Source organism: Naegleria fowleri, assembly GCF_008403515.1.
Source record: "Naegleria fowleri strain ATCC 30894 chromosome Unknown tig58, whole genome shotgun sequence".
NCBI lineage: Eukaryota > Heterolobosea > Eutetramitea > Acrasida > Naegleriidae > Naegleria > Naegleria fowleri.
The window spans coordinates 354699-380194 of NW_025407990.1; the positions used below are offsets into that span (position 1 = coordinate 354699).

Below are 25496 nucleotides of genomic sequence, written 5' to 3' on the forward strand. Positions count from 1 at the left end.
GTTTCCGAACATATCATCATCGTGTGAGGTACATCCTGGTCAAGAGATGATGCTGAATGGAGGTCTTAGTCGCTCGTTTAAACTCATCACATTGATAGGCTCCTTCAAGAGTCATCCTTAATACTCCTGTTCTATTAATGCCAAACTTGATGGTTTGCTGATAAAAAGCACAATAAGAGAGTCAGGAAACAATCTTCAATATTGAGCAACTTCAAACGATAAGATAAGCGTTAGGGTTGGAGAAGAACCAAAAAATGATGAGCAATGCCTTTCAAAATATTCTTGGTCGCCAACCTCATCATTTACGAGAGGCTTTACGAACAAGAAATCATCATTCATCAGCATTACCATTACTATCATGGAAAACTTTCTCAAGAAAGAATTCATCTTTGAATGGACAAATGCTGCATCGTTTTTACTCGACAGAGGCCGGACCTTCATCTTTCTCCGAGACTGTTTCAACCACACCTTCAACAACAACGGAAGCATCAAACAAACAAACATCAAATTCCATTAATATTGAAGATTTTATGAAAGTTGAAATTGTTGTTGGACAAATCGTGAGTGCTCAATTCGTAAAAAAGTCCAAGAAATTAATTTGTTTCAGAGTTAATATCGGAGAGCAAGAGCCTCGACAAATACTTTCGGGAATACGAACTCATTATCCAAGTCTTGATAAAAATACGACCTCTGCAGAAGAGGAATTGAATCAATTATTTGTGGGACAAAAGGTCCTCGTTGTCAAGAATTTAGAATCTAAAATCATGGCAGGTTTAGAATCGCATGGAATGATTTTATTTGCCACCACTGAAACCATTGAAAATTCAGGATCTGAATTGACAGCAACTAATGAAAATTCAATCACCCCAGTCATGCCAAAGGATTACGAACGTGTGAAACCTGGTACGAGAGTGTGCTAATAGAGGTCGACAGAGCAATATTATTAATAAAAAAAATTAAATTTGTAAAAAAAATGCTTCGTTCTATTTGCACAAAGAATTCAATCAATTTTTCCGTCATCGGAAGTACCGTCAAGGCTTCATCATTGGTCGTAAACAACACAATGAGAATGGAATCATCATCGGTTAGGATGTTTTCAACTCGTTCTATTTTCAGAGCCGATGAAAGCGGATTTCATGATGATTTTAAAACAGTGCGCAAGCCTCCACAACAGAATATGAAGGAATTGTTTGATCAAAAGAAACAAGAAGTGGATAAAATTGTACATTCAAATAAGGTTGTATTATTCATGAAAGGTACACCTGAAAGACCTGAATGTGGCTTCTCTGGAGCTGTTGTAAAGATTCTCTCATTATACAATGTCGATTATGTTTCATACAACATGAATAAGGATGTCGTGATGAAGGAAGCATTGAAAGAATACAGTGACTGGCCAACCATTCCTCAGTTATTTGTTGATGGCGAATTAATTGGTGGAAGCGATATTGTTTTAAATCATCATAGAGAAGGTACTTTACAAGAAGTTCTTGAAGGAAAGAAGGAATAATTGTTTTGTGTCACAACAAACAGAAATAACCAATATTAATACAATATTGTATCGGATTCTATTAAATGCAATTTATACACCACTACGTTTTATTAATGGTATGTATTAATTGGGGTGAAGATGAAATTGTTTTATTCGTTTCCTGATATCACTGTTTCACTCAGTCCATAGAAATCGGCTAGGGCCAAAGCAATACTCTTGCCAAGACCCAGATAATTTTCCATGGTGAATGGAAAGTATCTTTCTTTTGAGTTGGCAGCCTCAGTAGTGTTGGATTTATAGCTTAGAAAAGATACCTCTAACGTATAACAATATTTTGCGACTTGCAGTACTTCTCCCAATACTCTTCTTGAAGTGCCCAGCTTTGAAGGATTTCGGCACCTTTTAGTATCATTCATTGAAAATTCTCTTGCCTTCTGGTCCAATAATTTGGGAAATCTTAATTGATCATATGAATCTGATTTGGAGGAAGAATTGGCATAATTGACATACATAAACCCATTGAATGCTCCTGAATGTGAATGTAGATCCATGTAAAAGTCAATTTGATATTGAGGATCATTCTTCAATTCTAACAAATATTTCCTCACATGGTAAATTGTTGGTTGTGACCATTCTTGAGGATTGAGCCAATGTCTATTCAGATCAAACCCCATAGAGCATGTCCTATAATTACCAATTGCCACACCGTCTGGATTCAACATGGGTACAATCTTGAATATTAAGTGGTCTCGTAACAATTGTGCTATGGGATGATTGGAAACAATGAAGCTGATAAATCCATGGCATACATAACTGGCTGGTGTTTCACCTGGGTGCACTCGACTTGTCATCATTACTATTCTCTTCTTGGAAGAAGTAGTTGGCTTGACATTTGTGATTGTTAACAAGTCGCATCTTCTCTGCTGTACACTTCTGCACAAAAGACTTCTCTTGAAATAGGGAAATTTCTTACATTCAATGAAAAATAAGAATTTCTGAAGGTCTGTGTAGGAGTATGGATAACAGTAAGCAAACTTATATTCGTCTTGCTCATTATCAAAGACAAACACAAAGGAGAGAAGATTGTTGTGGCCCTGTTGTGACATGTTATTATTTCGCTTAGGTCCTTTTTCCTTTCTATAATAATAGACCTGTTTTTCAGGAATTCTTTCCCATCTATTTCTACTGGTTGAACTTACAAAGGGTGTCATGCCATATCTATATAGAGATTTGTTTTTGGTTAAATTCATAATAGTGAAGAGGACCTTTTGATTTTTCAAAACATTGGATACTTTAAAATAGAACCACATCTTCTTGCTTGGATTGAATGTGTCCCCTCTAATATACAATTCATATTCAAAGTCACTGACTCTAATGACTTTTTCCAAGTTTCCACATTCAAAAGACGAGTCAAACAGTAAATTTCCTCGATAAGTGTATCGAAGAGAAGGAGTTTGGCAATGAGATGAAGAAACGACATTTGAAACAACATTAATTTTGGGCGTTTTTAAAGCTGTACTAGTTCCTGTGTCGACGATGGGCAGGCTTTTCGGTTGTTTCTGAGAATTTACAATCATTTCTTCAGAATACCTAGACCGATGTAAATTGTTGAGAGAGGACGATGATGAAGAAGGAAGCTGATCCTCATCCTGTTCTGATGCCGTGGAATACGAGGAAGAGATTGAATAGTGATCATGGCTTAACTCGTTCTTTTCCATTAAATTTGAAAGGTATTCTTCGGAACAAATCATTTCTTCTTCCACCAATGTTCGATGCATCATCATCATCAAGGAATGATCATTTCTTTCTTCTTCCACCTCGACTTGCTTAATATAAGCCTCAATATCTTCAATTGAATTTACAATTCTCGAATTTCCTAATATTAAGGGCTCTGAATCTATTATGTGATGATCGCAAAACGAATCCATCGTAGTATGATATGAATTGTCGGATTGATCCTGGGAGGGCCATGGTGAATATTCTCTCTCCTCGGTGCTTGCAAGGCTTTTCGAAACTAATTTCATTCTTTTTTGATTGAGGATGATTTATTAGATGTTTCGGGATTATATTCGGTCCTCATTGAATTTACATGAAATATATTATGTCAAGTTGAATTTATGTAGGAAATGAAAAATCAATGAGAAGTATCCTTTCAGGAATTTGATTTCCATTTGTACAATTAAAATGTTCAAATAATTAATAAACAACATTGTCTTTACTTTTGTTGCAATCGCTCATCTTTTTCAAAGCGTTGACACTTGTCGAATAAAATCTTGACACTCTTCATGTCTGTCAGTGAGAGAAGAAGAGAACATTTTCCTTTAAGGTAATGACAGTTCATGTTCACACTTGGAGAAGGGGTTGTGGTGTTTCGATTGGAATAACCAGTAGTACTATTACTACAACCAGTATTGCTCATCGTAGTGTCATTATTTTCAATAGGAATATGATGATTTGAATGTAGATTCGTTGAATTCTTAATGATTGATTTCAAAAAAGATTCCACTTGTTTCAAATCTGATTGAATTCTCTGTTGTAATTCAGAAGCTTTGTTTTTGTGGCAAACTAATTCATAAATGGGAAGTAGTGAAGAACAATATTGTTCAAATTCGAGATCAGCATTACCAACACCTCCACCATGGCGAGGTTGTGATTGATTCGCACAGTGCGTTGAGTTTGCACCTAAAAGACCTCTTTGAGACCATCGTGAAGTTAAAGAGTATAATGGATGAGTTTTCGTGTCGATATCGTTCAATTCATTTCTACTTGCAACTGTCACAGGTGAATTTTCAGATAATATTTGAGGTGTTGAAGTAGTAGTAGTTGTTGTGTTCGTGTTCCTAATAGTAGTCATGTAATTCTTGTTGGTAATCGTCTCTGTCATTGTGAGAGAACTCTTTGCATGTTGATCCATGACATCTTTCAATAGAATATCCTCTGAATGGGACTCATAAATCTTTTCACGAGGTAAAATGTCAATAAAATAGCAAAGAAATACTTCTTGAACTTTTTCATAGGTTTGTGGACCAATGAGAACAGATGTGTTGAAGTAATGGTTGAGAGTAGCTAATTTGGATGCAATTTCAACGTTTGTTCCAAATACGGTATAACTCATCCGATTGGGAGTATGAACTAAATTTCCACACAATACTGTTCCAGTGTTAATTCCAATTTTCACACGAATTGGAGTGTCTTTGTCAATCTCATGAAGATCTTCAAGTAGTGGTGTTTGTTTATCACTCACTTCATCATCAACTTGTTCCAAAATAGTTCGATCCACATTTGATGATCTGCCGTTCATCTTTTCATTGTGTATGTCATGATCATGGAATGAAAATTTCTTGAAATTATTCATTTCCATGCATCCTTCTAAAATTTCAAATGCAGTTGCACATGCCTTTAACTCATGATCATTCAGTGGTGTTGTTGTTGGTTCATTAAAATAACACATCAACGTTCCATCCACATTATTAAAAGTATCAACCACTCCTTGATGATTATGAATAATATCACTCACAAATGTGAAATAATGATTCAACAAGGTAAGTAAATGATAAGGTCTCAAGTTTTCAGAAAGTGCACGAAATCCATCCATTTCACAACAGAGAATGGTCATGATGGGTGTTCCACTACTCTTATGAGAAGATGCGGCACAATTAGGTCCGATGAAACCAGAGAGATCTTGAAGAAGTGCTTCCTGTTGTCTCAACATGAATTTCTTAATGACAATTTCAGGAACATATCTGAATGCATACATGTAGATGAGGATGGTTATGAAGAATGGTAAAGATGGGTTAACATTCATTAAAGATTGAAAGAGATGGGTTTAACATTCACACATGTCAATATGAGACATGAATCATCACGTGATTCCATACGTATACGAATGAATGTGAATGCACCCTAATCATACGATTACTTACTTGGTGATCGTGTTCATACCCTTCTTCATACTCGACATGTATTCTTGCATTTCCTTAATGTCACTAAATATACTCTTTGAATGTCCATCTTTGATTGAATTCATATTCAAATCCATCAGAGTACTCAATTTCAACATTTCCATTGAAATTTGATACAATGGAGTACTGATTCCTCTCACACAAAAGAATAAACACATCATTCCAAATATAAATACAATTAAAAAAACAACTACAGAGGTAATGCCACCTGTAATAATTTCATCAGCAAAAGTAGCAGTTTTGGTTGCAACCGCTACATTTGCAGTTTCATCAAATGTTGATTTGTCAATAAATTTGGAACCAATTTGAAAAGTGTCATTCATGTAAAACATGGAATTACTTACCTACTCCCCATGACAATTTATACAAATCATTCACAACACTCAATTCTACATCGAGTACATTTGCAGTTTCATCAAATGTTGATTTTTCAATAAATTTGGAACAAATCCGATCCACCGAGAGGTCACAACTTGTGGAATTGAGTAAATTCAAAACGTTTCTCGATCGATAGGATTCAATAATTGCCAATGCTGTATTGTACTTTGCATCATTGGTATTGGTATTGAGAGCAATTAAATCTCCATCTGAATTTGTAATAAATGCTAAATCTAAATCTCCAAATAAATTCGACGAGTTTTTCAAGAGACGGTTCAGTGTTTGTGATTGTAATTGAAATCCAACGACTCCATACAAATGGAGTGGATTCTTTTGAGAGTTATCCATATTCTCTGGTGATATAAAGTTTAAAAAATTTGTAGAGTTTTCTGGTAAAAATGCATAAGAAGTGTCTCCTTCTTCACCTGGTGCTAATTGTGTTAAATTATTCACAGTATAAATTGGAATGGTGACAGCAATGGTTTGATCTCCAGCAATAGTTTTAAAGACAGGTGCCCATCGAATTTCAGTCCAATAATCATCACTTCTTGCATACGTCTGATACCATGGTCGTGTTTGAACTTGTGTCGTAGAATTTGGATTGCATGACACTCGATTTAAATTATCTTTCAAATATTTTGCTGAAATTCTCTGATTAGGAATATATTTCCAATAGTACTGACATTGAGTATGCAATGCAATAGATCCATTCAAAAGTGTAAAATAGGATGAAGATGACGCTCTACTATAACCAATATAGACATTATCATAACGTGCAAAGTTAATGGTATCAATGGGCATACTAGTCCCATAGAGATCAACAATGTAGTGAAAGAGTGTGAGCCAATGTGTTGTGTTTTTCACATCAAAATGTGAATCACTCATTTGCCATCGCATGGTATCAATCGCTAGAGAGGTAGAATCGACTAAATTTAAAATTTCTTGTCCACTGAATGTTCGAATTTGTAATTGTTGTGAGTTGAGAGTATCCATGACAACTTTTTGACCACTACTATACAGTAAAATAAATGCAGCAGAAATTCCAAATATTCCCTGCAAAATAAAAAGAAATAAAAGAGTGTTCATGATCGTAATACATCGAGGAGGATGACAAAGAAACTTCACTGGTGTTGATGATGCACAGTACATGCATTTGAATAATAACCATATAGAATATTCGCTATGAAGAATTTCAGATTCTCTTTCATCATGTAAGGTTGTATTCTTCATGAAGTGATTGTGGTGATTGTGGTTATAATAATGACTATCATCTTCTTCGTTGTAGTCACCATCATCCTCATTGATGATGGCATCTGTCATTAATCGAACACTTGTACTTTTTTTTCTTTTTGGGTTCGTATTGGATGTTTCAGAGTGATGAATGACTTTTATCGTGTCATTCTTTTCTAAAACAGTGAGTGAGAAAGGAAGAAGAGAAGATAGAAAGGATGAAGTCGGAATACAGGTATTACAAGTAGATGGTTGATTTGAAGGAGGAGGATTTTGTTGTATTGATTGTTGAGAGGGAGATTCATGATGCAATAATTCGAGATCACAAGAACTATTTGAACTTTTCATGTTGTTGACACTATTGGTGGTGAAGAGAGTACTTGTTGGAAGTGCGAATTGTTCTGATTCTGATGATAGGCCATGGTTGGATGGTTTGGTCTGTTGTTGATTTAAATCAATTCCTGAATTTGGTGTATTTGACTCTTGATTTGGTATTGGTGGTGATGATGATGATGATGATACTGGTGGTGGTGGTGGTGGTCGTTCTTGTAGCGATAATGAAGATCTAGATCGGAGGACCTTTGTTGTGACTCGAGAGAAGTGAGAAGCACAGCAAAAATAAGAAAGAAAGGCTTCAAGAAGTGTAAAAGTTGATGATGATGAAGAAGAAAAGACGTTTCGTTCTTTCATTTTCTTGTTGTTTGAAGAGGATGACAACTGTGGGTCGTGATCTGCGGTTTCTTCAAATTCGTTCCGAGCGAAAGGATGACGATCGTGGTGAATCATTCTTTTTTAGGGTTGTGGACCCTCTTTGGAAGAAGAGTAACCAAAGGTACCATTCCTTGAACTTGTTTAAAAATACGAAATGCTAATGCTGATGGTGGTGCTTGTATTTATTTCAGAGAATTAACAATGAATGGGGTTCAAGTCGACGATGAGTTACTTGCTTGAAGAACTAAGAGGAGTACATACATTAACTGGACACTCAGGTTTTAGATCGACAGCGGGATAGTGGCCTTGTTATGAAAGCCAAGATGAATCATTGATGTTCCATCTCTCTCTCCAGAAACTGCAATCAAGATCCAAATTCAAACGGTTTGAAAAAAATCGAGCGCTGAACGAAAGCCTTGCCATTCGCTCAATCTCTCTCGTCATTGAGTGATCAACCTATTCATTCTCATCATCAGCCATACTATTTATACTTGATTAGAGGCCTCATTCTTGTTGAATTCCTTGTATTGTTGTTGTTAGTTTACTAACTCTACATTGTATTTTGTTATTTATTTTACCATCAACAACAACAATTAACTGCGGAGATGAGCAACCATAAAGATTCCTCTCCGACGAACACTGATGATACATCAACTCCATCAGGCAACCACACTACTACTTCTGACGCTACTACTGCTACGACAGGAAACACCAATGATAAACTCAATGTTCCCAATACGCGTTATCATCATCACCGAAGGCGATCGGGAAGCCAGCCTACAACCACATCTTCTTATTTGTCATCACTATCGCCAAATAATAGTAACAACTTCACTCCTGCCTCAAATAATACTCTCACTCCTTTAGACATTGCTCGATTGACTTCATCAATGAGTAGCACTAGCTCTTCAAAATCACCATCCTCTTCTTCTTTTGCATCAACAAACTCTTCATCTTCAACATCATCTTTTGGTTGTAATGCATTTCCGCCGACTTCTGTCAATCATCATTTACATTCTACCATCACTCATTCGCTTTCTAATCCAAATCTGACTCTTCTTTACACAAATACATCGACGAATAATATTAATAATTCTACAAAGGCTAATTCTCCCTCTGCTATGTCTAATTCAAGTATTGTAACTCATCTTATACCTCCATTATTTCTTAATCGACAACTCACTACTCCTTCACCTCCTCCACAAATGAACCATTCCAATTCAAATATCATCAGTAACACTCCTAATTATTTTAAAAATTCACCTGCCTTTGGATCTTCATTACCCATGCCTCGAAAGAGAAGAACAACACTACAAAGAAACGGATCTAATTTTATTACAGACAATTTATTAGACTTGTATTTAAAGAGTGGAGTTGGAACAAATAGTTTTGGAGTAGGATCTCTTTCACAAGATAACACTGGATCAATAAGTCCAACAAGTTATGTCACTAGTTATGGTGGAGTTCACACAATTCATGACAATTATTATGGAAATATAGATAATAATTCTCAGAATCAACAATTTAGATACCACACAAAAGTAGATATCATTGATGTGATTTACAGCGATTCAGCAAGTAATATTCATATGCCTTACCAGCAATATCAAATATTACTTCATAATCAACATTCCCAAAAGCGGGCCAGTAATTCTCATTTGAATGGAGCATTACAAGATTCTATTTGGAACGAACCCATGTCACCAACAAAAAAAGGTCATTACGACGATCTCTCATCTTCCTCAACCTCGACACCAAATAATTCAAATCAAAAGGGACCTCACTTGATTTACGTCTTACGAGTCCGTAAAGGAAGCATGTTCTCTAGATCATGGATATTAGAAAAACGCTATTCTCAATTCAGCAAACTACACAAAGCACTTGTAAAGGAGCACAAGCAAAAAATGAAAAGTATTTCACAGAAAGGAGCAAGCGAATTGGAACTACCCAAACTTCCACCAAAAATGTTGATTGGAAACTTCAAGCCTGAAAACGTTCAAAAAAGAAAAGAAGCTCTTCAAACATATTTAGATTTAATTTGCAAAGGTAATAGTGAGCTAGATTCTTATTTTTCTTCCGAGCCAAAAGAGAGCGAATATTTAAGTTACGAGTCAGTGATTGAATTTCTAAAATTGGATATTGAAGAAATAGCACCTATTTATCGACTGTCTAACGATTTATTTTTGTCTATTTTTCAATTTTGCATATTTGAAGAAATATTTCCAGTATTATCACTAGTTTGCAAGTGGTGGAATAGAATTATTTATCAATCCTTTAAATCTCTCGATATGGTATATTGCAATGAAAATGTATTCTTCCTGAAAGTATCGGTAGCTATTGACACTATTGAAGATTTAAGCAATCTAATACTAAGATTTAATAATTTAGTGAATTTAAGACTCCATAGATTTTATGAATTGGATGACAAGAGATTGAATGTAATTATCAAAAATTGTAGATATTTAGAAAATATGGAAATAGTAGATTGTGGTTTGATATTACCAACAGTTCCACTGTTTCGGTATCGCACAGTGACACTCACTGAGTATACAACTATGAAAACTGTTGATTTTTCTAATAATAGAAAATTATACAATATTTTATTCAAGAACGAAATGAATGAATTTGGTCAACCCTCTCGTCCCTCTAACATCAGCAACACCATCAACAATAATAATGGAAATCCTACCATCAGTACTATTAATATTAGAAATTCACCCCCATCTTCAATATACCCAATCGGTCAATCCTTGTTTCATTTAGATTTGACAAATACTGTCATCACTGATGACACACTTTGTGAAATTTTGATCAAGTTGAATGGAGTATTACAAACTCTGAACATTTCTCAATGCAAGAAATTAGTGAATCCCCTCATAGAAATGAGACATTTGGAAACATTGGTGATGCGGTATTGTACCAATGTTACCAAACCAATTCTCAAATGCAATGGATTACAATATTTAGATATCAGTTATACCAATATTAATGACGAGGCGCTATTTACTGGAATTGTTCAACAAAAAACAAGTGTTGACTTGTTAACTTTGAGAGCCAATTCATGTCATCAATTGAAACAACCACGATTACCAATTGGTATTCCACTTGAAGTTCAAATTGATTCACCATTAGCTATGATTCATAATCCACCCACAATCATCATTCAAGCCTTCTCCAAATTGTTCCGATTAGAATTAAGCGCATGTTGTAATTTGAAAGAACCTCAATTTGAATTTTCTTCCAATTCCCAATTACATTATGTAGATTTACGAATTTCTCCTGTCTCATCATCGACAGTTAGAGCAGTCCTGGAATATATGAATTCACGAATTGAGCAACTCAAACAACAATTTGCAGTGCCAATGATACCTTTTCGACCAAACTCGCCACCACCACAAGAGGCTCGTTTAATCACCAATGCAGTTGAGGCATTTGACGTTTTTCAACCTCAATTAGATTTTGCCAATGCTTATCCTAATACCTCCTCATCATCAGCATCGAACAGCAACATTCACAATACAAACATACGAGCCCAACCACCTCAACGAAGGCAATCCTTTGGTTCCACGGCCACACCACGACATCAAATTGCTATGGCCTCGTCCAATGGCATTTTTGCATTTCTTTTGTAATAAAGCTCATCACCACCATGGTGTGTTGAGTTTGGTTGCAATCATTATACACAATGTGATTTGTTGTAGGGTACTTTGTTTGACGGGTTATAAAAATGTATTTACATTTGTTGGAAACAATCTCCATTTCAGTAGAATCAGATGAATTTCTCAATGATTACAGAGAGGTCAATACCATTTGCAACATCTTTTCCTTGTTCACCTTCAAAATGCAACCTTCAGTGACCACAAGTTTTGGATCGTGAGTGATTTTTGGTTTGGTTCCTGGCTTTCGATTCAAACATTCAAGCATTTCCACATCAAATCTCGCCATCGATGTAATTTCCAAGTGTGACAATGGTCTCTGGAAACTAATACGAACATCGGTGCATGAATTTGTTTCTGACGAACATGATGGAGCATAAATCAAATAACTTCCTTTTTTCATCAAGAAACTGTAATAAGAGGCTGCTCCTTGTGTGGTAATATACATATCAAGTTCATAAATGAAAAAAAGAACTTGATCAATCATGGACATTTTATCCAATTCAACAACCATGACTTGAACATCTTTTCCAACCTTGTTCTTAATGAGTTGCACATTTTCAGTTAAATATTGAGCAATCTCTTCACAATTTTCAATAAGATCCAAATTGAGTGTTCCTTTTGGTTTCTTTTGAACTCCAATCAAGAATGTTCCTTGTTCTCGTTTATATTTTGGAGTATATACAAGATCTTTCAAATTCCAATTCTCAATAATATAATCTCTAAATTGATACAAAAAAGTTTCTCGATCGGTGAGACCATCATAGAGCATTTTAGAGTGATATCCAAACGAGAATGATGAAAAACATGCTTGAAGTGTTTCACCATTCTTGTCATTACTACCACCACCACCATCACTCGAAGCAGGACATGGATGATCCTGAATGGAAAATAAATTCTCTCCTCCTCCTGAACATAATGCCAATGGTTTTCCCAAAGTTAACATTCCCATCCATTCTGTACTCCATTTCTCAATTGTTTTTAAACCATGCTTTTCAATGGCACTTTGATGATGCACAAACGTTCCCACTCGTTTCAAATGTCTTTCATCAGTCATGAAGAGAGGTCGATCGACTCGAGCATTCAATGTTTGTAACATGGTAAAGGCAGGAATTAAATCTTCTAAAATAGCATGTCCAAAATTAAGAGGAACCCACACACGTTCCATTGCCACTACAGAATCTGTGTACCAAACAAAATTTGGAGATAATTGAATGGAAGAATCTCTTGTTTTGATAATGGTAGTAGTACTAATAGTTGAAGTAGTTGAGGTAGCAGTAGAGGAGGAGGAGTGTGAAGAGATATTCTTCTCTCTTTCATCTTCTTCAAATTCAATAATGGATTCAATAAAAGGTGTGAAACAAAGCCATTCCCATGCCGTGTGACAAATGAGTTTATGTTTGGAAGAATCAAAGAGTTGTGGATTCAAAATCTTTCTTGTATTCGATTCAATAAAAATGTCCTTTCTTTTCACATTCTCCAAATTTAATTGTTGAACCAATTTCAAAGCATTATTTGGATTCATAAATAATTTCCACTTTCCACTCGATGTTAAACAAATATTATTAAATTGACAGGATTTATAGAGACCACCATGGAGAGGAGGTTTATAATCATCTGTACTGCAATAAGCAAATGATTCCAATGTTTTTGATCCATTCATGAATTGAAGAAATTGTTGTCTCTCTGAAAATCCCTTCTTAAGAAAGGAATGATTTTCTCTCACGTTGTGATTGGGAAATCTTTTTTCAAAAGCATTTAAAAGGTGAGGAGAAATTTCATTTGGAATTTCTTGTCGAAAGGGTAAAAGTAATGTCGGAATGGGTTTTAATGGTTGAATTGAACCATGACCGAAATTCCATGTGTATAATGAGGAGGAAGAGGAGGAGGAAGAGGAGGAAGAGGAAGAGGTTGTTGTGTTGGTGTTCGAGGTGGTGGTGGTGGGAGGACAAACATGTTTTTGAAGAAGTAGTGAAGAAAAGGTTGTTGATGAGTGTGGAGACCATTTTCCAGTATAGAGCATGAAGAGAAGAAGAGTCAAAATGGTAATGACGAAGAGAATGAAGAGAATTCGTTTGTACCGTTCGATCATGTTTGTATTTTTTTATAAAAATGGTCACTACAAAAAAATATAAAATGTCTCTGGTGCCGCATTTTTGTGTGGCCCTTTTTCATCATCATCGAAACAAAACAACACACGTAGGTTTGACAAGACAATCAACATTGAACTTTTGACGTAAATATCAATATACGTATCAATTTTATGTTAGAAGATTACAGCACACAATAACGTAAGTTTTACAATAGCAACATTTTGGCTGAATCATTATGACGATTCTAATTAATCAAACAACTCCAATCTACAGCAACAACCAATATGTACGAGATTGTCATAGATGAAGGCGATGCAATGATGTTCGATGCTCCAAACAACAACAACAACAACAACAACAATGAAGCCGATCCCATCACAACACAAATCCAACAACAACGCAGAGAAGAAACTAGCTCTTACGATTTCAAAGATATCATCATTGAGCATGGTTTACCACGAATTGAACCTCTGAACTACAGTTACTTTGACCTTTGTGAAGAAGAACAAGATTACGTCGCAAGATCTTTCCAACTTTTTGCCAAGTGTGCCCGAGTCAAGATTAACAGAATGCTGAAGTTGGGAGGTATTCACCGAAGAACCTCCATTAGTTGTGGCTGTATTGAAACAGAAACCTTTCAACTGATGTTTCAAAATATGAAGGGAGCAACGTTTTTCCACTCTGACAGAATGATCTATAGGCATGGAATTAAGTACAAAGTTCCCTGTGTTGAATATCGTTTTAAAGATACCTTACCAGTTCTGGATTTATTTGAGAATTGGGGAAGACAAGTTGTCAAGAGTTGCATTTCAAAGGAAGACAATTCTGTGGTCACAACTGAATACCTATTGCAAGTTAAGAATATTTCTTTTATACTTGAAACAGAGTCAAGTGAAGTGTTCATGCATATGTCATACGATACCAAGATCAAATACGACGATGATGATGAATTTAGTTTCTTCTAAAATTGAAATAAATTTTTAATTTTATTAAAAACAAAAATGTCTAAATTTTATCCCTACCAAACAAATTCTCAATGTTCACAACCTGAGCTACCAATCAACAGTAATCAATCCTTGTACTGGCCAACATATCAATCATTCCGAACTTTCAATCTCCACAATATGAGTTGTCTCAAATTAACACCAATCAATCCTATAATTGGCCCAATTCACAACAACAATTGTCGCAAGATTACATTGATCAACCTATATTCTGGCCTTCATATTCATGGCCTTCGACATTCATTCCTACACCATCACCATTATTGATGACCAATAACATTACAACATCCGAATCTCAAAGACAACAATCACCAACAATCACCAACAACATCATCATCATTAAACGAATCAGTGAGCGAACCAGTTTCAAATTTTCCAACACATTCTTCTTCATCAAAGGAGTTCAAATGGAAGCAACAATTAATAAATCAGTACAATTCTTCTCCCCCAATAACGTCTATTGTTGGGAAAGTTTGTTCCAACGACCGAATATGCTTGGAAGAGACCTCTTCTCAGCTAAAAGCAAGATACTTCCTTGATGTCAAACAACATCTTGGCTTGACTCATATCACTGATGATATTGTTACCAATTCTTTCAATTACAAATGCACTGACTATTTTGGTGATGCAAATTATGGAACCAGGTTAAAGAATTAGATGGAGATCGAAAAATCATTTATCACTCAATTCTCCCCACTGTATGTTGTTATGTGTTGCAGCACAAGAAGTGGATTGGTTTTATGAAGAAAAAGCAGATACAACTTTGTAAAGAGGATCAAATCGATAACAAGGATTTAATTGTTGCGTTGAATCTTGATTATGCTGCCAATTCAAAACTGACTACTTTGACCATTATTGTGATCAATAGCAAATGCTTCGGAACAGGTCAATCTCGAGCTATATGCGTTCCACTTGCAATTTGGTCTGGAGATGAGAGTGAATTTGTTCATGTGGCAGATCATTTCCGAAAGGAAATTGAGATTATTCGGAAGCACGGAATAACAACCGAATCGAATCATTGCTCCATTGATGTGTTTTTAACGATGGATTTGAAAGCGTTAAGTGTGGTCTGTCCTGGAGTGAAACAAGGATCGTGGTGCCCATACTGCGACACATGTAGTCCAATATGTTGCAAAAACCACAAACCCAGAACAGAGGATTCATTGGGCTGTATTCTTGGACTACCTGCATGCAATATTATTATTTGCGTCCTTCATGCAAAGGAACGGCTGTGTGAAAATGTTTTGAGAATAACATTGAGTGGTGTTAAGGAGAAAGACAAGTTTTGGGATGCTGTTATTAAAATCAAGGGACTTGAAGGCTTACAGAAAGTTGAAGACGAAGAATGGAATGATGTTCGTATGTTTCTTCATGGAAACACATGCAACATTCTTCTGAACAATGTTGGAGTGATGTCTCTGTTTTTCGAGAAGGAACAAACACAAATGTTGTGGGACGCATTGAAATGCTTGTTGAATAATATTGACAAGAATGCATCGGATCAAGTCATTTCGGAATCATTATCGTTGTTTTGGAATATTTATGTTGCTGCTGCTCAAGGATTCCAAGGTAAATGTTGGTACGCTCATATTTTAGCGAAACATTTTTTAGCTCTCAAGTGCAGAGTCAGAAATGTAAAGCAATTTGAAACTCAAGCATTCGAAAGCAATCATCTTGAAGAGAAGGAATCAATAGAAGGAGCATCAAGCAAAGGTGGTGGCACTCCCTATTCCTATTATGATTAAACTTGGCCAAAAAGGAAAACTATTGGCTCAGGTTTTGTTCCGAAAGTTGAGAATACTTTTTCTTTCCACTGTTCTTCCAAACACGTTCATGCTTTGCCAGCCAAAGAGATTCAAGGAAAAGAGAAAGCAGGAAATTGCTTCCGATTACACTGTGAAGGTGAACGATGATGAATCTATTCTTCAACAACTTTATTATCGAGAGGAAGACACAACTGTATTTGAAAATCATAGCTGTTCGGACCAATGTTTGACCGTACCTAAAGACTACCAACACTACACCATTTCAACCTTGAATCGGGTTGTGCCTGAAGGAAGTAATTTGAATCAATATTTGGAAGATGAAACAGCGAGAACAGAAGGCATGTTGATACCTGTTGCAAAAGCCAAGAGAGTTGAACCTGCACATGCTCTGGCTCGACGAAGAAAGCAAAGAAATAAATGAAGAACGATGTGTGGGATCGAAAAATTGGTCGTGTGCTGTTGTTCACAGAAAAAATAATTATATTTTTTCGATCCGGCAGTGTTTTCTGATTGGTTGGAGAGCGTCGCCATCATTTTCTTTGGTGTAAGTTGTAGTGTCGACAACGATGTTTAGATCGATTGACAAGCGGCCGCGTGCGTTTTTTTCTCACAGTGTTCCAAGAGAAATTTGGACGCATCGTGGAACAAGATGTCAACGAAATCAGCAGTTATGGAGGTTTCTTGTCTGAAAGTGGTCATGAAGGTATGTTGAGACACGAGTATATTGAAAGATCCTTAACATGTTATTCAAACCCTCACTTTATTTCCACGAATTTTAATGATCTGAAATGATTATGCTTGAATCTTCACCTCAACATTGTGATCCGTCTTTCTCTCTTCCTTCAAATGTTTGAACCTAAAATGTAAAATATTCAAATAAGCATTTGAGATTTCTTTTTGAATGGCATCGAATAAGGAACTCTTAAAATACGTTTGAACTTTGTCAATATCAAATGCATCGACTTGTTTGATGAGAGAGTCATGAATGTGTCCACTCACGACCAGTGGACACTCTCCTACATCCCCATCTAGATATTCTGAAATTATTTCAAAGACTAGTTCGTATTTTTCCTTTTCAATCTCTTTCCATAATTGTTGTTCCGAGGATGTATTGTGCTTATTCGGTAATTCTTGTTTTGTTGCATTTGAAGCTTTGTATTTCTTTTTTGAATTCTCAATCGAAGAGTTGTGTTTCTCCTCACGATCCAATTGAGAAATAAGTTCAGGATGTTTTTTTAAAATCTCTTCTTGTTTTTTACACAACTTGACAAAGTCCAATGTCTTGTCCATGAACAAAAAGATTTCCATTCCACCTTCTTTCTGACAAAATTCCTTGAATTTCAATTTTTCCTTCTCATCTTCCATCGTGTCCATGAGCATGATGCCAGTTGCCTTTTTAAGCTTTTTTCGAGGAAATTCTCTCTTTTCGAAGAGCCATGATGAAAACGATCAAAACAACGGGAACCACAACCACGAGAGCTGTCATGATCAAAGTGAGGTTGATAATACCTGCAGTGAGAATGTAAGAATTTTTTGATTCTGCCACTTCACTCGAATATTGCAAGACATTGTTCATGAATGTGTTGAAGAGTTGTCTTTTTTTGGAATATTCCTCCGATTCCAATAAGGCAACTGCTTGGGAGGCCTTCCCATTGTTTACAAAATCCATGATGGCTCGATCCATGTCCATCGTTGGTTCATTCGTATCATTCAAAATGTACAAATTCGAAGGTAACAATTCACTTTTAAGAATTTTTAAACTATTGGTCACATTCACCACATAATTATTATACCCATCCATAAAGGTGGTCTTATTTCCATAGGCTGTTAATTGTACTGCACATTTTGTCTTTTCACTTAAAGATGATAAATCACCTCTCAACAATAAAATATCCATTTCAATATCCGACTGTATGATATGAGCATTAATCATGACCACAGCAATGGCCACAAATGCCAAAATATTACTAGTCATGGCAATCAGAGAGAGAATTTTCATTACATTCAATCGTAACATCTTGTGACAGCCACACATGTGAATTTTCAATCGAATGGGGTGACCACTTGAACGAGTGGTGGTGGTGGTGCTGTATGGAGTAGTTGTCGTCGTAGAATCACTCTTATCATCATCAACTTGTTGTTGTTGGTCGTGTGGAATGGTGGCTACCCTATTGTCTTCATTGAATGTCGTCTTCTTTTTTGGAGTGAGAGTACGATCACCATGAGGAGGAAGAGAGGAGGTTGGAGTTGTTTCTGGTGGTGGTTCTTGTTGTTGTTCCTCCGTCGCTGACAAAGGAGAGGTGATAGAGTGTTGTTGCTCAACTTGAGGAATTTGTTGAGGTTTACGTGGAATGGTCATCCTCTCTCATCAAACATGTGGTTGCTTCTACTACTGCTGCTGCCTCTCCTATTGTGAATGATGAATAATAGACAACAGTTGTTATCGAGAAGAGAAACACAAGTGGTTGTTGTTGTTGTTAAGAAGAATTGTTTTGTTTGTTGGGAGGAATATACACTCTCGAGATTGGATTCTCATAGAGAGCTCTTTCTGAACATTAAGCGCTCTTATTTGTTAACAAATAAGAGATACTCTTGCCTCAAGTGAAGGGTTTCTCCAAATTGTGCATGAGATGAGCTAAAAGGCAAACGAAAGGACACAAACTGTATTTTAATGAAAATAAAATCTTTTTGATACCCTCCTTCTAAATTGAGAAAGTCATGGTATAATTGGAATTCAATGTTTCGGAGGAAAATTAACATGAAAACGGTCACTAATTTTTCCGTATCGCTCGAAATTGTCATTTTGGGGATCATTCAAAAAGGTAGGTTTATAAAATTTACATCGACGTGAAAAATACTTTAATCTCAAAACTGGACATCCCAACGTTCATCACTTACCACACCATGAGGACACTGTTGACGCCAACAGTCAGGAAAAGAAGAAAACAAGTGAATGCTTTCACTCAACTTTTGACTCTTTGTTTTATCTTTTTATTGTTGCATTCAAACATTGTGTTCTCAGAAAAGAGTCATCATGACCGCTTTTCTCATCCTCTCGATGGAAGGAATCTTTTATTGGTGATGAAGAACAGTGGAACGACAAGATCTTCTGAAATGACATACGATTCATTCATGAATCCATTCGACAAGACTCTCTCATCCATGGCATGGGTCAACAACCACTTGAGAAGCAATCAAGTCAGTCGAATCCTTGTGAATCTATTTATTCGACCTTCCACCCAAGTACTCCTCACCAAGAACAATCTCAGAGCTTTGAGAACAGAAGTGTTCAGCAATAGTCCAATCTCTCAAGGAGACGATGAACAACTCCTCCAAGTGGTAGCAGGTTCCAACAATCGCATCTTTACAAGTTGGCTTTCATACCAAGAATTGGAGGAATTGTCCAAAAAAAAACAACATCACCGATTGAAATTTGTGGAACGTGTGGAGAGAGTGCGAAATGTTCAGCGAATCAATTTTCCTTACTTTTCCTTAGAGAGTCTCAAATTTTCCACATTGAGAGTGGACATGGCAGAGTCCTCTCTTGGCAAAGATTGTTCTTCCTCGTGTTCATCATCATCATTATCAATCCCCACAGCCTTTACTTTCATGAATCAAGTGAAGATGAAATTTTCAAATCGAATTCAAAACCTTCTCAGAGAACGATTCATTGAATCAACCTTGTCATTTAGAAACACTTTAGAAGGTCAATCATCATCACCATTCATCATCAATATGGAACGAATGATTCAGGAATTGTCTGATTCATTAAGATTATCCATTCAACCCATTCAAACTGAACACGATGAATCCAATATCGAAGAGAAGAATATTCTTCGAAGGTCCTTTCGAATTTCTCTTGAAAACTCTCTTCCCAATCAGGATTGGATAAAACCCTTCCTTCCAAGCACCTCTGAATTCTCCATTCTCAAAAACAATCCAGAAAAATTCTTGTCAGAATTGTACGAACAGATGGGTGAAGAATTTCTTTCCATTCTTTTTGAGAACAATGAACACATTGAAAGAATCTCTCGAGAATTTCCACAAACTTTATTGACTTTTGGAAGTAATGATGTTGTGCAAACTAATAGTAGACTCTCTGATACAAGATATTTATGGAATCAAGGAGTCACCGGAAAGGATCAAATTGTTCATTTGATTGATTCTGGTCTCGATGTGAATCATTGTTTCTTTTCAAAGAAAGGTGGTGTTGAAGATTATTACACAGTACCAAATGTGAATAATCGAAAAGTAGTGTATTATGAGAAAGCAAAGTTAGGAGATCGAATGGATAAGAATGGACATGGTTCTCATACTTGTGGAATTAGTAAGTTTTTGAATTCAACACGACATGGGAATTCCCCACTTACCATATATAGTTGCTGGAAATCCTGAAAGTAGTGCCACTTCGAGCGATTCACCCATACTGCAAGATATTGGAATTGCCAAAGATGCCAAACTTTACATGACTGATGCTGCTGTGAGTGTCCTCTTCTATGTCGACAATATCACTCTATACTTGTCCAATGCGTACAAAGTTGGAGCTCGAATTTCAAGTAACAGTTGGGGAAATGCCAATCCTTTGGATTGTGTATTTGATTGTCAATGTTTTGAATCGAATAGTAATCGCACAAAACCAGTCACTAATGAGTTTTGTTTGAAGCAATACGGTAAATTGTGTTGTCAAGTTGGAAATGAATATGATGTGAATGCAGAACGAGTGGATGACTTTCTGTTCAAGAATGACGAAATGATAATCATCTTTGCAGCAGGAAACAATGGACATTATGGAAGAGACGGCTCTGTGTTATGTAAGTAATAGGAAATTTCCTAAAGTATCAAGAACTGAATCTGTGTTCAGCACCTGCGGCAGCCAAAAATTCGTTGGCCGTTGGAGCCAGTTATTCCACACTTCGAGAATATTCAAGAAAGGATCCCAATGTGAATGCTACCCTTTTCAATCATGAAAATTTAGGATATTTTTCATCCAGAGGTTTGTTTCTTTGGTGATCATCTTTTTGTTCATTGTTTCAAAAACATCCATTAACGACATCAATTACAGGTCCAACCTTTGATAATAGAATTAAACCAGAAATTGTCTCACCTGGTGTCGCCATATGGAGTGCAAGAGTGAATAATCCCTTCTGCGATGCCTCTGCCTTAATTCAGGTAAGTCTCTCTCCTTCTAAATTCTTTTTTTAGAGGCCGATTGTGATGCATGTAATACCAATTAAAGAAAACTGGAACTTCCATGGCCGCCCCTTCCATTGCTGGTTCCGCTGCATTAATTCGAGATTACTTGCTTCAAAACAATAAGAAGCGTCTTCTTCAATACGAGTTGATCAATAAGTCTTCTTCTCAGACTCTGAGTGGCACATTGGTGAAAGCCATTTTAATTCATTCTGCCTCCACCATGAAAGGAAGTGTCAAATTGGACGGAGATTTCACTCAGGATAGAAATTACGTGAATCTCTCTCAAGAGTCATATCCAAACAAGTATGTCGGGTATGGAAGAGTGGATTTAGGAAATTTGTTGAGATTTGGAGATGCTGGCAATTCCTTCTTTCTTGTGAATCGATTTGAATTGGATGCCTCTCAGAAAGTTTTATTTAAATTTAGAATCAAATCATTGTTGACACAATCAATGCTCTTGAACACTGGAATTAAGGCAACTCTTACATGGTATGATCGAAAAGGGACACAAACGTCCTCCTCACAACCCATTCTCAAACAATTGATTAATGATTTAAATTTATCGTTAGAAGTGATTGAAAACACCTCTGGAAATGTTACTCTTCGATGTGTTGGAAATGGAAAGTGTGTGAATACTTTGGATTCCAATGGTGATCTCGCTTACGATTCATTCAACAATATCGAAAGAATTGATTTGGAAAGATTCTCAAACATTCCTCCAATAGATTTGAGTCGTTCCTTGCTCACTTTTACGATTGAGGCTTCTTCACAAAATGTTGGATCTCAGAATTTCAGTCTTGTCGTGAGCAGTCAGGAGGAGATTGAATTAGAATTTTTGGAATACACTGTGGTGGTGTCGAGTAGTAGTAGTACATCATCTTCCATCCAACACTTTTCTCTCACCTTCATCCTCCTCCTTGTTGCTCTTCTCCTCACCAACTCCTGCCTTTAAAATAAGCATTTGTGTTCAGCAGTTGTCCTTGTAGTGCTCTTCCCCTCACCAACAACACAAGTGAGAATACACATACTCTCAGAATAATAAAATACAATCCTAAAGAGCTCCTGTTACGAGATCCAAGTATCCGTTGGGAGAGGATTTTCCCACACACTCAAGTGTTTCAGCTCTCTCAAAAAAAAACACACAACCACCAAATGCTGCTACGAACGATAGGAAGGTCTGTCTTATTAACCTTGGAAGGGATGGAACGACTGTATGTCCCGAAGAGGCTGAAAACGCAGAAAGGGATAGCCTTAATCGTGCTCACTGGATTGTCCTTCTTTTTCCTTCTTTTATTCCTGACATGGATGATGTTTCGGAACCCTCACTCCAAACATGACCTAAGCACTCTATTTCCCCATGCACTGGTTCCGATGGATTGTAAACATCTAGCAGAATTACAATCATCATCCTCTTCGCAAATATCTTCTCCTCCTCCTCCCAACACACAAATTCCTAAAATTATTCATCAAACTTACAAACCTTCTGAAGAGGAGAAACTTCCTAAAGGAATGAGAGTCGCAATGGCTTCATTCCGAAATTTAAATTGTAACTTTGAGTATCGATATTATGGAGATCAAGAGGCATTGCAAATGCTCATCCTTCATTTCGGAAAAGACTCGGATGAAGTCTATACGTTTCAACATTTAATTCCAGGTGCCTATAAAAGTGATTTTTGGAGATATGCAGTGTTGTGGATTTATGGAGGTTATTATGCCGATGCAGATATGGTATTAAGGGAACCCTTTGAATCATGGATATTACAAAATGTAACCTTTGCAATTCCAGTGGAGTTAGGTCCTCCCTTTTTTGGTTTTAATATTGCATTTATGGCCAGTGTGCCACGACATCCTTTGTTGCGAATAGCCATGGATATGGTCATTTATAATGTGAAAAACAAATATTTGCCACTCGTTCCAGGTGAGGAAGAGGAAAATACTTTTCGAGCGACTTTGGCAGTCACAGGTCCAATTTTGATGGGCAAAGCATTGAATCGATATTTAAATGACCCAGATGAAGCTCCTCATAATCTTGCCAAAGCAGAATGTGCACAAATTCAAGTATTGGGTTTTTGTCAAGTATATGAGGGAGTGGAGTTTATCTCTACTGTTCCAAATGTTGATGATTTTAGAGTGTGTGAAGGTCAAAGAGTGATTCGATTTAAATACACAGGTTATGATCGAGAACATAAGAAAAGTGGAGAACTCCATTATACAGAGCTTTATGCTCGACGACAAGTGTTTGCCTAACTAGAGTGCTGTGAAAAGTGACTCTTCCCCAAAATATGTACCACCGTCATGAACTATTTACTGGAAGAAGTAATTCTTCCCTTCCATTGAAATGTGAGCAGTCAAATTTGATCCAAAAGAAGTTAATTTATCGTCACAATAAACACTCAAAAATTACAACAAAAACCACAGTGAAATGACCAAAACATTTACAGCCACCAATAAATTAACCAAAAAAAGAACTCCTCCTTTGGTCATGGAGGTTGCATGACTAATCTGAGCACTTGTCTGTGGTGATGGAGAGGAAATGTTTCTTCCCACCACAGGTAACACTACAGAGGTTGGTTGTTCCAAAGGTCCACTCAAGTCAAAACCTGGAAGACTATTCTCTCCATCATAGACATTGGCATCTTTCCAAGCCTTCATATAGCATTTCAATAAATTTCTATATTCACGATGACATAATTTGGTGAAAATGGTCGAATTGGTGTCAATGGGATGAAAATGATGCGATACGGCATAACTAGATCCCAATTCATCTAAACCATTGTTATAGGCACATGATAAAAAGTCTTGTTGATATCCATTGCATGGTGCCACACAAGTTCCATTGAATGGAGAAGCACTCGAAAATCCACCACAACCACATTTGAAATCAGTTCCTGATGGACATGGAGTAGTGGTCGTACAAGTCAAGGTCGTTGGACTTGAACATTTTCGAATGGAGGGTTGACAATAACCCGAGTAGCAATCTTGATGACTCTCACAGTCTGCTCCATCGAATTGAGAATATCTTCGAATGCACTTGTTCTTGCTGCATCTCATTTGAAGTACTGGTAATTTGTAGCACTCTGAGGATGACTCACAATACTCTCCATACAAGGAAGGAATTTGACATGATTTGTAGGTGGATGTGGGAGACTCTTTCTTACACACCAAACCATTGGCACAGATGGTTGTTTCTGGTACTGCGGTACAATTTTGACCATTATTGAGTATCGTTTGAGCCTTACAAACGCCATCGTAACAGCCAAACCCAACGGCACATATTTGTTTCACATTGTTGTCGTCGACTTGGTTACAAGCACCTCCCTCTCTGTTTTGAACAATCTTGAGGCAAACCTCAGTGACACATTCATAGTCTGGGCCGGCACAATCGTACATGATATTCTGATCGATATCAAGGGCTTTTCCACGACATGGTTTTCCTTCTTGCTTGATGTTGGCCACAACAGTCATGCTGACACATCGATGGGCCACACAATTCATACCATCAGTGATGGTCCCATAACTACCCACACAATTGTCTCTTACTGAGCAGTATTCGCCCAACATTCGAGTTCTTCGATGAGTGCATCTCATGGTTGAAAAAAGGACAAGTCAACCAAGTGGGTCCACAGGTTGATGCAGTAGCAGTTCCTGTACAAATTTTACCCAAATTGTTCAATACTCGAGAGGTGGAAAGACATGTTCGATTACCACTATTCGTGTCAAATCCATTGACAAAACCTACTGGACACACGAGGAGAGAACCCTTTGGATTGACAGTGTCTTGATAGGTCATGGTTTTGATAAAATTGGAGGTGCAGGATTGTGCCAAGCTCCATGAGAGAAGTTTAGTGGAGAGAAATAGGACTGCTATTGTGGCAAGTATTGATTGAAATATCAAGATGTGGTGTTGGAGTCTCATCATGTTGATATTGGCAATGACTCTGTGTTGTTGTTGATAACGGAGGGTAATGAGACTGAATAGATCAATCAATGGAAGAAGGTGTTTGTTTTTTTTTT

General features: G+C 36.7%; 14 protein-coding genes across 14 annotated transcripts; 8 read left to right on the plus strand and 6 right to left on the minus strand.

Moving 5' to 3' along the window:
* Nucleotides 1-254: 254 nt before the first annotated feature.
* Nucleotides 255-920, plus strand: FDP41_007207 (uncharacterized protein; the record flags this gene model as incomplete). The annotated part of the gene is made up of 1 exon (XM_044710927.1): nucleotides 255-920. The coding sequence occupies one exon, from the start codon at nucleotides 255-257 to the stop codon at nucleotides 918-920; it is 666 nt and encodes a 221-aa protein (XP_044558533.1).
* Nucleotides 921-973: 53 nt separating this feature from the next.
* FDP41_007208 (uncharacterized protein) lies at nucleotides 974-1507 on the plus strand (the record flags this gene model as incomplete). Its single annotated transcript, XM_044710928.1, has 1 exon — nucleotides 974-1507. The coding sequence occupies one exon, from the start codon at nucleotides 974-976 to the stop codon at nucleotides 1505-1507; it is 534 nt and encodes a 177-aa protein (XP_044558534.1).
* Nucleotides 1508-1638: 131 nt separating this feature from the next.
* FDP41_007209 (uncharacterized protein) lies at nucleotides 1639-3513 on the minus strand (the record flags this gene model as incomplete). The annotated part of the gene is made up of 1 exon (XM_044710929.1): nucleotides 1639-3513. One exon carries the CDS (start codon nucleotides 3511-3513, stop codon nucleotides 1639-1641), a length of 1875 nt encoding a protein of 624 aa, XP_044558535.1.
* A 191-nt stretch (nucleotides 3514-3704) lies between these two features.
* On the minus strand, nucleotides 3705-7749 carry FDP41_007210 (uncharacterized protein; the record flags this gene model as incomplete). Its single annotated transcript, XM_044710931.1, has 3 exons — nucleotides 3705-5232; nucleotides 5413-5704; nucleotides 5796-7749. The coding sequence occupies 3 exons, from the start codon at nucleotides 7747-7749 to the stop codon at nucleotides 3705-3707; spliced, it is 3774 nt and encodes a 1257-aa protein (XP_044558536.1).
* A 626-nt stretch (nucleotides 7750-8375) lies between these two features.
* FDP41_007211 (uncharacterized protein) lies at nucleotides 8376-11402 on the plus strand (the record flags this gene model as incomplete). The annotated part of the gene is made up of 1 exon (XM_044710932.1): nucleotides 8376-11402. The coding sequence occupies one exon, from the start codon at nucleotides 8376-8378 to the stop codon at nucleotides 11400-11402; it is 3027 nt and encodes a 1008-aa protein (XP_044558537.1).
* A 157-nt stretch (nucleotides 11403-11559) lies between these two features.
* FDP41_007212 (uncharacterized protein) lies at nucleotides 11560-13518 on the minus strand (the record flags this gene model as incomplete). Its single annotated transcript, XM_044710933.1, has 1 exon — nucleotides 11560-13518. The coding sequence occupies one exon, from the start codon at nucleotides 13516-13518 to the stop codon at nucleotides 11560-11562; it is 1959 nt and encodes a 652-aa protein (XP_044558538.1).
* A 321-nt stretch (nucleotides 13519-13839) lies between these two features.
* Nucleotides 13840-14484, plus strand: FDP41_007213 (uncharacterized protein; the record flags this gene model as incomplete). Its single annotated transcript, XM_044710934.1, has 1 exon — nucleotides 13840-14484. The coding sequence occupies one exon, from the start codon at nucleotides 13840-13842 to the stop codon at nucleotides 14482-14484; it is 645 nt and encodes a 214-aa protein (XP_044558539.1).
* Nucleotides 14485-15263: 779 nt separating this feature from the next.
* On the plus strand, nucleotides 15264-16268 carry FDP41_007214 (uncharacterized protein; the record flags this gene model as incomplete). The annotated part of the gene is made up of 1 exon (XM_044710935.1): nucleotides 15264-16268. One exon carries the CDS (start codon nucleotides 15264-15266, stop codon nucleotides 16266-16268), a length of 1005 nt encoding a protein of 334 aa, XP_044558540.1.
* Nucleotides 16269-16356: 88 nt separating this feature from the next.
* FDP41_007215 (uncharacterized protein) lies at nucleotides 16357-16710 on the plus strand (the record flags this gene model as incomplete). Its single annotated transcript, XM_044710936.1, has 1 exon — nucleotides 16357-16710. One exon carries the CDS (start codon nucleotides 16357-16359, stop codon nucleotides 16708-16710), a length of 354 nt encoding a protein of 117 aa, XP_044558541.1.
* Nucleotides 16711-17081: 371 nt separating this feature from the next.
* FDP41_007216 (uncharacterized protein) lies at nucleotides 17082-17669 on the minus strand (the record flags this gene model as incomplete). The annotated part of the gene is made up of 1 exon (XM_044710937.1): nucleotides 17082-17669. One exon carries the CDS (start codon nucleotides 17667-17669, stop codon nucleotides 17082-17084), a length of 588 nt encoding a protein of 195 aa, XP_044558542.1.
* Nucleotides 17670-17685: 16 nt separating this feature from the next.
* On the minus strand, nucleotides 17686-18648 carry FDP41_007217 (uncharacterized protein; the record flags this gene model as incomplete). Its single annotated transcript, XM_044710938.1, has 1 exon — nucleotides 17686-18648. The coding sequence occupies one exon, from the start codon at nucleotides 18646-18648 to the stop codon at nucleotides 17686-17688; it is 963 nt and encodes a 320-aa protein (XP_044558543.1).
* A 545-nt stretch (nucleotides 18649-19193) lies between these two features.
* FDP41_007218 (uncharacterized protein) lies at nucleotides 19194-22434 on the plus strand (the record flags this gene model as incomplete). Its single annotated transcript, XM_044710939.1, has 5 exons — nucleotides 19194-20616; nucleotides 20669-21100; nucleotides 21151-21282; nucleotides 21352-21458; nucleotides 21526-22434. 5 exons carry the CDS (start codon nucleotides 19194-19196, stop codon nucleotides 22432-22434), a joined length of 3003 nt encoding a protein of 1000 aa, XP_044558544.1.
* Nucleotides 22435-22853: 419 nt separating this feature from the next.
* On the plus strand, nucleotides 22854-23729 carry FDP41_007219 (uncharacterized protein; the record flags this gene model as incomplete). Its single annotated transcript, XM_044710940.1, has 1 exon — nucleotides 22854-23729. One exon carries the CDS (start codon nucleotides 22854-22856, stop codon nucleotides 23727-23729), a length of 876 nt encoding a protein of 291 aa, XP_044558545.1.
* Nucleotides 23730-23882: 153 nt separating this feature from the next.
* On the minus strand, nucleotides 23883-25070 carry FDP41_007220 (uncharacterized protein; the record flags this gene model as incomplete). Its single annotated transcript, XM_044710942.1, has 1 exon — nucleotides 23883-25070. One exon carries the CDS (start codon nucleotides 25068-25070, stop codon nucleotides 23883-23885), a length of 1188 nt encoding a protein of 395 aa, XP_044558546.1.
* Nucleotides 25071-25496: the final 426 nt, after the last annotated feature.